General features: G+C 48.8%; 1 protein-coding gene across 1 annotated transcript in view; it reads right to left on the bottom strand.

Annotated features, from left to right (window-relative positions):
• NPEPPS (aminopeptidase puromycin sensitive) overlaps positions 1-12,099 on the bottom strand; it is a 70,311-nt gene that overhangs the window by 12,284 nt on the left and 45,928 nt on the right. Inside the window, exons 7-12 of the mRNA XM_077252274.1 lie at positions 5,255-5,351; positions 5,135-5,168; positions 3,444-3,558; positions 2,696-2,860; positions 1,562-1,666; positions 87-147 (exon numbers count right to left, since the gene is read on the bottom strand). Of these exons, the coding sequence (XP_077108389.1) occupies positions 87-147; positions 1,562-1,666; positions 2,696-2,860; positions 3,444-3,558; positions 5,135-5,168; positions 5,255-5,351 (577 nt within the window). The remainder of the gene's footprint in view (positions 1-86; positions 148-1,561; positions 1,667-2,695; positions 2,861-3,443; positions 3,559-5,134; positions 5,169-5,254; positions 5,352-12,099) is intronic.

Here is a 12,099-nt window from a genome sequence, read left to right on the forward strand (position 1 = left end):
CTGAGTGGAAAAGGGAAGGTAGGTTTGGGTGGAGGCATCACTATAAAGTTATTAATGGTCAGCAAAATGACGGGGCCATGAAATACCTGTGGCAGCGTTCTTCTCCTGGAATTTAGAGAGGTATTGGTTCATGCCTTTACGAAAGTCCTAGATGAGGAGAACAAGGATTTGTATTAGTAACGCTAAGAAAATGAAAAGAGGTGTTTACACTGGGCAGCACCTTCACACAAGTCCCTGGACGATCTGCAGTCAACGTTGAGAGGTGTTCTCAAATAAAACAAAGAAATCATGACATGCTATCCTTGAATATGTGATGACCATGTAGTCACAGTCTACTATGAATGATCGCCACAAGCTGGTCTTCATAGGAGCACTGAATGACAAGCACGGGGTGTGTGTGTGGGGGGCCTGCTATAAATGCAGCTATCAGCGATAGTTCAACAGCAGCAAGTAGGGCTTGGCTCCAATAGCTGCTGCCAAAAACAGATGATGGCTAAATAATACCCATCATCTCCTAGGAATGGTGCAGAATCAGCTCCTGAGCCTGCTCAATACACCCACTCCCGGACGAGCGTTATACATCTACGCCACTATTCACCCAGGGGGTCAAACTCATCAGATGGCAGTTTTAGTCGAAAAATTGGATCAGCCATGTTAGATTTCAACATGTCTGAGCTTTTTGTTCCTGTGGGAGATTAACTTTTTTCCCTCTCTCCCACTATTTATTTAAAGGGAATCAGTCATCAGGTTTTATCACTTAATTTGAGAGCAACATAACAGAGACCCTGACATCACTGATGTGTCGATTACTGGGCTGCTTGCTGTGGTTTAGATAAAATCACCATTTTATCAGCAGTAGATCATCAGATCATCACTAGAGGACTACTAAACCTGCTGCCATGTAGCCCCCACATACTCATGAGCTCTGTGTAAGTCACCCCCATCACTGTTTGACAGCTTTGTATGTACCCTGTGCATAGCAGATAGTTGCCAATTAGAGGTATGGGCTATAGAGAGGTCAGAATTCAGAGAATTTGTATATTTGTAGCAGATAAAAACATGGATTTTCCAAAACGATAGCAAGCAGCCCAGTAAGACATCGTTTGAATCGGGGTCTCGGCTCTTACATTAATTTGTTCTCATGTAGTAGCAAAAACCTGGAGATAGATTCCTTTTATAGTGTAAGGCCAGCTTTAGTCCATTTTTTGTAAACCAATTAAAGTTAATTGAGGCTCAGATACATTAAGGATATAGCAAACAGACAAGATTTGATGTCCAATAAATCATCACCAGGAACGAATGTACATAACGGTAACATTAAAGAAAATTGCAGTACAGAGATAGAAACAGAATCTCAAAACATCTGTCAGTGAATTTCATCCACGAAATGGGAAATCACACCAAAACCCTAAATTATACAACATCCATTGCTGCTTGTCTATGTCTATCTAGTGAGAAAGTTTGAAAAAGGGCGAATCCAAAGCTATTACCACAGAAGTTCAGCCAGCTTTAGTCATCCATTTTACTGAGTAATTAAGGAGTTAATGTACACCATATTTACCTCATCACCAATATAATCATGCAGCATACGGATAACAGATGCTCCTTTGCTGTATGATATGGCATCAAATATTTCATCCACTTCAGAGGGATGGCCAACATCCACCTACATTGAAAAATGTAATAAAAAACATGCATAGTTTTTTAAAATTAATACAAATATAATAAAGGCAAATTACTTACACTTCCCAAATAGGACCTCATTTAGACATCAGTAATTTCTCACGTTTGCAAAAAATGGCCTAAGTGTCAATGTTTTTCTTCCGAGTTTCCCATCTACTACAAGTTACCTAATCAAAGACAGAGCACAGACTGTATCCATATGCTGCCTGTGATTTTAAAGGAGCCACAGATTTGAATGGGCGATTGTCCTCCTTGATGCCAATAAAAAAAAAAGAAGGCATATGAACAGCTCCATAGACTGGAGTACGTGTTCTATCTGTGAAAACCATGGCTACAACATACTTGAAAAACACATGTCTGAATGAGGAATAATTGTATTAATGTCACATTCAGGCAACAGAGAATAATAATTTCACCCAGCCACAGATCTGATCAATGGTGATACAAGTAAAGTAAAACCCTTCCTACATTGTGGATCCCCCAGAAGTGGTTTGTGGCTTATCTCACGACTCAGACATCCATGCTGAATACCAATGGACTCTACCCAAAGTACTAGAATTCATGGTGCAGTGGAGATCACAAAGCAGCACAAAATGACTAAAACTACAGATTACTAATTCATCAGAGAAAAAGAGGATGATCAAGTGTACACATATGCTTAGGGGAATGAATGAGCTCTGGCTGACCATTCAAAACAGAAAGCTGTCAGCTGAAGTCTCTTCTGGATGGCATACTGGTCCCAAACTTCCGATCGAATTCTCATTAGGAGGGGTTTAAGCATCCTCAGAGACATATCTCCAAAGAAAAAAGGATGCAGCAGCTGAAATGACAACGCCCTATCCCCCGACATATGCTGCTGGGGGATAACCAGGAGGTCCACATACGTTTGGATGGTATGCCAGGCCGATATGCATTTAAGGAAAGCTTCAGAGGGTCCTTTTGATTAGTTTTGGTTGAAGCCACTACATCAAAATTACAAAAAAAAAAACATTAATAAAGTGAATGGCAGTACCTCGATTGGATGGCTATTATCCAGGGCATCCAGTTCTTGAGCACGAGTGTAATCGGCAGAAACAAATTGTGTCCATATATCATATTCAGGGAAGCAATGATCCACACAGAGGTATTCAATCCAGGAGGCAAATCCTTCATTGAGCCACAAATGGGTCCACCATTCCTGACAGAGAAGAGACATATTTCAGTCTATAAATGCAGAGCTATATGGGACTAAAGAGCGGCAGGATTTACCTGCTGACTACATTTATTTGTGCAGCTCTAAAAGCCCATGTAAAATCTACTGCACAGGTATTGCAGCCAGAGACTGTATTTCTAACCTATATGTTTGGCTTTTCCAAACCTCAAATTGCTATGGAAAACTAATACTTTCCCTTCTGTTGTCTGCTAAATTGACAGACTGTTTGGCGCTTTCCTATTATTCTAATAACCAGTGCTCAGTACTTAAGGCTGTTTTTACATGTCTGACATTCATATAGTACGGACTGCAATGTCAAGACCAGCTGAGGGTCTCCAGACCAAACTCAGACGAACATATCTCATGAGTTCGGGTCTTCTGATGGCTGATCCAGATACCTTGGTCTGTAGGACTTGTGAAACAGGCCTTAGATGGAAATTGTGTCTGTAAAGACATCCATCACCTCCAGGAACACGATCATTAACAAATTAATATTTTGTTTTTTTCCCCCGCAAGGATTTTGCTTCATAAGATAAAAACTAATAGCCAGAAAAATAGCAGCACCTACCATAGTAACTAGGTTCCCAAACCACTGGTGTGCCAGCTCATGTCCCACAACTAGTGCTACCCACTGGCGAGACGAAGAGCATGAGTTCTTGGGATCGATAAGCAGTGCAGTCTCCCTACAAAATTAATAAAAGTAACTTAAATACTTCATAAAGGAATCAGTGTCTAAGTAAGCCAAACTTTTTAATCTTTGTGATCCTCTGGCACTCGCTATGCTTGTCTCATAGCCAAACCAGTGCCTGTCTAGTGATGGCACATAGACATATACCTTATATACTTGTGTATAAGCAGAGTTTTTAAGCACTTTTTTTGTGCTGAAAACGCCCCCCCCCCCCCCCCCTCGGCTTATACACAAGTCAATTGTCCCAGAAAGCCGGCGGGGGAGGGGGAGCGGCGGAGCAGAGGGTTACAAAGGCAGGAGCCAGCGGCTGTGGCTAAAGCCTGTGCCGCCTGTAATAGCACACAGTGACACCCGCAGCCGCCGGCTGCCAGCACACATCCTACTCACCTTCCTGCACGCCCTCGCTGCATCTCCATTGTTCTGGCGCCAGCAGCTCTTCCTGTGCCGAGCGATCACGTGGCCCTGCTCATTAAGGTAATGACTATGCAGGCATCTCCACTTCCATAGGCGTGGAGTGAATAGTCATTACCTTAATGAGCAGAGCCAAGTGATCACTTAGCACAGGAAGAGCTGATGGGGATGGAACGGGTTTGCTGCGAGGGCGCGCAGGAAGGCGAGTAGGATGTTTGTTTGTTTTTTTCATAGGAACCATGCAGACAGGGACCGGGGAGCCTCGCCTACCAGGACAGGGACCGGGGAGCCCCGCCTACCAGGACAGGGACCGGGGAGCCCCGCCTACCAGGACAGGGACCGGGGAGCCCCGCCTACCAGGACAGGGACCGGGGAGCCCCGCCTACCAGGACAGGGACCGGGGAGCCCCGCCTACCAGGACAGGGACCGGGGAGCCCCGCCTACCAGAATAGGGGTGAGGGGACAAACCATACTAGGACAGGGATGAGGGGGCCATGCATACCAGGACAGGGATGAGGAGGCCATGCATACCAGAATAGGGATGAGGGGGACAATGCATACCCGGCTTATACTCAAGTCAATAAGTTTACCCAGTTTTTCGTGGCAAAATTAGGTGCCTTGGCTTATACTCGGGTCGGCTTATACTCGAGTATATACGGTAACTAATGCAACGTCTGATTGCTGGAGACCAATAATTTGAGACTAGCAGGGACTAGGCAAGTGTCAGCACAGAAATGCCAGAGTTTTACCACTTTTTTGTCTTATTTCAGAGAATCTTCCACAGCTGAAGATTTTGCTGCAAAGTAAAGGTAATCCACAGCAAAAACCATAAAACTAGTGCTTTGACTTTTGATTTCTATCCTATTCCATTTTTATTATTTACAGGCCATTGTACATCATCATATCCACAAAAATAATTATAGCAATACAACAACTGTGGGAGAGAAAAAAAAATAGAAAACAAAAGAGCACTTCATTTTTGAAAGATGCAAAACAGCATTCCTCAGAGCTCTAAGGGGATCTTAAGATAATAAAGTAGCTTAATATGGCTTAGATCATGAGCAGATGTTCAGACTCTTAAAGCTACCACAGTGTAATGGAGATAACTTGACCTATGACCAGATTAGCAAGATAGGGGGACATAGAATCAACATTCGCACCTGTATGTAACCAGACCCCAGTTTTCCATAGCTCCTGTGAAAAATAAATAGAAAGTGAGGGAAGAGGTACACCAAATGAAGGCGTCACCAGTGTAGTAGGCCACACAGTGCAAACGTTACCCGCTGCAAAATCTGCGATTGCGATGAGGTCAATCTTGGGAAGAGGGTACGGAACATTGAAGTAATCCTTATAGAAAGGGAGAGTTTTAGCAGCAACCTAAAATGAGTGACAGACAAAAATGTTTGTTGGCAGAGAAAGTACCACATTATATACACACACACACACACACACACACACACACACACACACACACACACGTACATGCAGTGGGGAAAATAAGTATTTGATACACGGACCATTTTTAAATAAAAATAAGCATTTGATATAGCCAAAGCTAACAGACCATTCTCTATCCTCCTCTTTCTTGACCTGTCTTCTGCCTCCGACACAGATCCTCTCTTTCTTTGGCATCTAAGACCTTGCCGTATCCTGGATCTCCTCATATCTTACCAACCGCACATTTAGAGTCTCCTACTCCCACACTAGCTCCTCATCACACTCTCTCTCTGCTGGGAGTCCCTCAAGGTTCTGTCCTAGAACCCCTACTTTACCATCAGCCTGGGACAACTCAAAGTTTTATGGCTTCCAGTACCATCTGTAAGCTGATGACACTCATTTATACCTCTCTGACCCAGACGTGCCCTCTCTGCTGAATCCCAGAGTGTCTATCAGCCATATCCTCCTCCTCTCGCTTCCTCAAGCTCAATGTGGACAAATCGGAACTCATCATCTTTCCTCCATCTTAAGTATCTTCCCTAACTGATCTATCTATCACAATAAATGACATCATACTTTCCCCTGTACTGGAAATTCACTGTCTCGGAGTAACCCATGACTCTGCCCTGTCCTTAAAACCACACATCCAAGCTCTTTCCACCTCCTGTCACCTGCAGCTGAAAAATATTTCCAAAATCTGTTCGTTCCCCAACCTACTAAAATTCTTGTGCATGCCTTCATCATCTCCCACCTGAACTACTGCAACATCCTCCTACCTTCTAACACTCTCGCACCTCTCCAGTCCATCCTTAACTCTGCTGCCCGACTAATTCATCAGTCTCCGGCACTACTTCCCTGCTTCCTCTCTTTGCAAATCCCTTCACTGGCTCCCAATTCCCTCAGCGTATGCAGTTCAAACTACTAACACTGACCTACAAAACCATCCATAACCTTTCTCCTCCGTATAACTCCGAACTAATCTCCGGATATCTTCCCTCACGTAATCTCCAGTTCTCCCAAGACCTCCTTCTCTCCTCCACATTTATTAATTCCTCAAGCAATCACCTCCAAGACTTCTCCCAAATATCCATCATCCTCTGGAATTCTGTGCCCCAACACGTCCGACTCAACCACATTCGAATCCTTCAGACGGAACCTGAAAATGCATCTCTTCAAGAACGCTTACAGCCTGCACTGACCACTCTGCAAACTCAACATCACTGGAGCCACTACAACCCCCAACCTACTGTCTCCTTCCTCATAATCCTGTAGAATGTAAGCCCGCAAGGGCAGGGTCCTCTTCCCTCAGTACCTGTCTGTCATTGTTAGCTTGTGTACTGTAAGCGATACCTGGATTTTGTACGTATCCCCTTCTCATGTACAGCACTATGGAATCAATGCTGACGTATAAATAAATAATAATTTTGCAAGTTTTACCATCTACAAAATGGAGAAAAGGAGATTTTTGTGTACTCACCGTAAAATCTTTTTCTCCGAGTCATCATTGGGGGACACAGGACGAATGGGTGTTATGCTGCTGCCTCCAGGAGGACACTAAGTTAAACACACACAAAAGATTAACTCCTCCCCTGCAGTATACACCCACAGGCTGGACAATCCAGAGCCAGTTCGGTAACAAAGCAGTAGGAGTAAGCCAGTTAACAAACAGAAAACATGTCATAGTCAAAACACAGACTGAAAAGAACAATTGAGCCAACTAGGCTAACAGGGAGGGTGCTGTGTCCCCCAATGATGACTCGGAGAAAAAGATTTTACGGTGAGTACACAAAAATCTCCTTTTCTCCTACGTATCATTGGGGGACACAGGACGAATGGGACGTCCCAAAGCAGTCCCTGGGTGGGTCACCAGAAGTTATAAATGCTGAGCGAGCCTACAAACTACAGATGAGACACAGCCGCTTGTAGGATTCGCCTACCGACGGAAGCGTCTGCCGAAGCCTGAAAGTGCACCTGGTAGTGCTTCGTGAACGTATGTAGACTGGACCATGTAGCAGCCTTGCAGACCTGTGCTGCCGATGCCTGGTGCCGGATGGCCCAGGACGCGCCGACTGACCGGGTAGAATGAGCCTTGATCCCCGGAGGTGCGGCGTGACCCTTGACACGGTAGGACTCTTGGATGGCGGAACGAATCCACTTGGCAATGGAGGCCTTGGAAGCGGGTAGTCCCTTCCGTGGCCCCTTCGGAAGAACGAACAAGGCGTCTGACCTACGGAGAGATGCAGTCCTGGAGACGTAACGTCTGAGACCCCTCACTAAGTCCAGAGTGTGGAGCGTCCTTTCCGTGCGGTGGGAAGGAGCAGGGCACAGTGAGGGAAGGACAATCTCCTCATTAAGATGGAAGGAGGAAACGACCTTCGGAAGAAAAGTCGGACATGTCCGCAGAACCACCTTGTCCTGGTGGAACACGAGGAAAGGAGGTCGGCACGACAGAGCTGCCAGCTCAGAGACACGTCTAATAGACGTGACAGCCACGAGGAAGGCAATCTTCCAAGACAAGAACAGCAAAGACACTTCATGCAAGGGCTCAAAGGGGGGCTCTTGAAGAGCACAGAGAACTAGGTTCAGGTCCCATGGTTCCAAGGGCATCTTGTAAGGCGGAGCCATATGAGAAACACCCTGGATGAAGGTCCTGACCTGCAATCTGTTTGCAATCTTTCTCTGAAAAAGAACCGAGAGAGCAGAAATTTGGCCCTTAAGAGAGCTGAGAGCAAGACCCAAGTCTACGCCTGATTGGAGGAATTCCAAAATGTGAGGGATAGAAAAACGGAGGGGGAAACGTCCCCGCTTCCTGCACCAGGCGAAGTATGCCTTCCAGGCGCGGTGGTAGATGCGCATAGAAGAAGGCTTGCGTGCGCGGAGCATGGTAGATATCACCGTCTGGGGCAACCCCTTCTGCCTCAGTACCCAGGACTCAACGGCCACACCGTTAAACACAGGGCCTCTGAGTTCGGGTGGTAAATGGGCCCTTGAGACAGGAGGTCTGCGCGACTCGGCAGCCTCCAAGGTACGTCTGAGACCAGTTGAACCATCTCGGCATACCATGTCCTGCGCGGCCAGTCCGGAGCGATGAGAAGTACTGGGATCCGTTCTGCCTTGATCTTCCTGATCACCTTTGTCAGAAGAGGAATTGGGGAAAAGATGTATGGGAGTCTGAAACCCTGCCATGAGAGGACGAGAGCGTCAGCTCCGAAGGCTGAGGGGTCGTGAGACCTGGCCATGAAGACGGGAACCTGGCAATTGAGGCGAGATGCCATTAGGTCCACGTCCGGGGTCCCCCATCGAGAGCATATCTGGTGAAAGATTGCGGGATGGAGAGACCACTCTCCGGGATCGAGGCTGTGGCGACTGAGAAAGTCCGCTTCCCAGTTTTCCACGCCTGGGATAAAAACTGCTGAGAGTATGGAATGATGAGTCTCGGCCCAGCGGAGAATTAGCGTCACCTCGACCATGGCCGCCTTGCTGCGAGTGCCCCCTTGGCGGTTGATGTAGGCTACCGCAGTGGCGTTGTCGGACTGGACTCTGACCGCACGGCCGGAGAGGAACGGCTGAAAATGATGGAGAGCCAGTCTGATTGCCCGAATCTCTAGGATATTGATGGGCAGCTGGGACTCCTGCGGAGACCAGCGACCCTGAGTCGAGTGGCGCTGGAACACTGCACCCCAGCCGAAGAGACTGGCGTCCGTTGTGACAACCAGCCAGTGCACCGGAAGGAAAGACTTCCCCCGAGTCAGGGAGGACCTCTTGGTCCACCACCTGAGGGACTGTCTGATTGGGCGAGAGAGAAGGAGACGGCGGTCGAGCGAGGCGGGATTCCTGTCCCATACTGCCAGAATGGCGTGTTGTAAGGGACGGAGGTGAAAAACCGCAAAGGGCACTGCCTCCATTGCCGCCACCATCCTGCCGAGTACCCTCATGGAGAAGCGTAGGGAGTGAGAGCGAGGTTGAGTAAGCTTCCGGACTTCTCTCTGAAGAGTGGATACCTTTTCCGGAGGCAAAAGTACTAGACCCTGAGAGGAGTCTAAGATCATTCCCAGGTAGGATATGGTTTGGGCCGGGACTGGGGAAGATTTTTTGAAATTGATTTTCCAGCCCAGGCGCAAAAAGGTATTTATAGTGACGTCTACCGCTTCTGAACAGGACCGGAAAGAGGGGCCTTTTATGAGGATGTCGTCCAAGTAGGGCAACACCACTATGCCTCGAGCATGTAGAATGGCCACGGCAGCTGCCATGACCTTGGTGAACACCCGAGGAGCGGTGGCCAGCCCGAAAGGTAGGGCGACAAACTGAAAATGGTGCCCCTGGACCGCGAAGCGGAGGAAGCGCTGATGAGACGGTAGGATGGGAATGTGCAAGTAAGCGTCTTGAACATCTAGAGATGCAAGGAACTCGCCCTCTTCCAGAGAGGCAATTACCGAGCGGAGGGACTCCATACGGAATTGACGTACACGGACGTACTTGTTGAGGAGCTTGAGGTCCAATATTGGACGTACTGAGCCGTCCTTCTTTGGTACAATGAAAAGATTGGAATAGAAACCTTGGTACCTCTCGTTCTGAGGTACCGGGATGATGACCCCGTCTTCCCATAGCGATCTTATGGCCTGAAAATACTGACGGACCCTTGCTCTGGGAGGAGGGGACTGGAAGAAACGAGATGGGGGAAGAGAGACAAACTATCTTGTAACCGAAGGATACCAGTTCGCGGACCCATCAGTCGGGAACTACCGAGAGCCACGCCTCCCGAAAGAAGAGTAGGCGGCCGCCAACTCTGTCGGTGTCCTTTGGCGTCTGCCAAGAGTCATTGAGGTGGAGACCTGTTAGGTCTGGGCCCCCTGGACCCCTGTTGTCTGGGTCTGCCTCTCCAAGAGGGAGAAGGTTTGTAAGATGGCTGGGAGGTTCTGTCCTTGCGCTGACCTCTCCCGGCGCCGGGTGGCGCGGAGGGAGGATTGGACCAATTGGAGCCGAAACGGAAATATCGGCCTCGGCCCTGTTGGTTGCGAAAGGGGCGAAAGGTCCGTTGCTGGGGAAGGAATTTGCTCTTTCCCCCTGTGGAGTCTGCGATTATTTTATCTAGTTTGTCCCCAAAAAGGCGTTCGCCCTGGTATGGAAGGGACGTGAGAGATTTTTTGGATCCTGAGTCCGCTTTCCAGTCCCTGAGCCAAAGGGATCTGCGGATCGTGACAGCATTGGCCGCTGCCTGTGAGGCACAGTTGGCCGCGTCTAAGGATGCGGAAACTACAAAGTCCCCCGCTCTGGCAATCTGAGTGGCCAGGTGTGAAACTTCGGGGGGTAAGTCGGCGTGTAGTGCTGTAGAGGCTAAAGACTCGGCCCAATGGGTCATGGTTTTTGCAACCCATGTGGCGGCAAAAGAAGGGAAGAGAGAAGCCGAGGAAGCTTCAAAAGCCGAGCGAGCCATCTGGTCAATTTGTCTATCAGTGGGATGCTTGATGGACGCGCCCTCGGAGGAGGATAGAACCGCCTTGGTGGCTAGCCGCGACACTGGCGGGTCCACGGAGGGTGACTGAGACCACTCCTTAGCAAGGTCCTGAGCAAACGGATACTTCAATTGCATAGCCTTCTGACCTGAGAAGCGTTTATCCGGACGGACTCTGTGGAGATCGACAATGTCCTTGAATTGAGGATGCGTAGGAAAAAATCTATGAGCCTTTGTGGTTCGCCCGAATGACACGGGATGAACCGCCTTGGACGGGGTTTCCTCCTCTAACTGTAGCGTCTGACTTACCGAGTCTATGAGAGAATCTAGGGTCTCTTGGTCGTGACGATACTCTGGGGAACAGGACACGCTGGATGCGTCGTCCAGAAAGGATTCCCTGCTATGAGCTGGGGATGAGTGACGAGAGACTTCGCTCTCTGAGCCGGAGGGCTGATCACGGACCGGAGATATTACCCTGGACTTCTTTCTAGATGAGAGGGCTTCTGGAAACGGTACGACCTCTAGGCCGAGAGGGGTTTTTAGGCCGCGTTACATCATCCGTGGAAGCGCCCTGGGTAAGGGACGGGTCACGGAGGGACTGTATCGTCCTTTCCAAGGATGCCACAGATCGAGCAAGGGAGGACGCCCATGCGGGGGTACTAGGCTCACTACATTCCGGGTCAGAGGCCGGAGTATCCTGTGCCGCAGACATTTCGCAGGCGGAGCACAGCGGGGTAGTGTGACCTCGGGGCAGAGATACCTTGCAGGAGGTGCACACAGCAAAAATAACAGAGTGGGTCTTTCCAGTCCGTTTTTGCTTAGACTGTGACATCTTTGCCATAAAGTGAGCGTACTGGCAGGGGAAGAGACAATCCTACTGAGTGCGTCTCACCAAGTTCTGCGGTGCTTGGCAGGGAGATCCTGAAGTCCTGTGCGCTGTGGTGCTGCAGAGCCGCCAGCGCACTTCCTGGTCCAAGATGGCCGCCGAGATGTGAGAAGGGCGCTTCTCGGGAACGAGAAGCACCCAGAGAGAGAGAGAGAGAGAGGGAGGGGGGCGTGTCGTGGGCGGGCGGTGGATTCCCTGCTATGCGCGTCGGAACGCTGCCATAGCCACCGCCATCCCGCTGTATGAGGGAGGGAGTCTGATTTCCGCCCTAACAGAGCGCCGGATTGCCCGCCATGCCTCCATTATAAAGCTGCCCCGCGGCTGCAGCGCCGCATTAGAAAGAGGATAAG

The sequence above is a fragment of the Ranitomeya variabilis genome, chromosome 4 (genome assembly GCF_051348905.1).
Source record: "Ranitomeya variabilis isolate aRanVar5 chromosome 4, aRanVar5.hap1, whole genome shotgun sequence".
In the NCBI taxonomy this organism is placed as follows: domain Eukaryota; kingdom Metazoa; phylum Chordata; class Amphibia; order Anura; family Dendrobatidae; genus Ranitomeya; species Ranitomeya variabilis.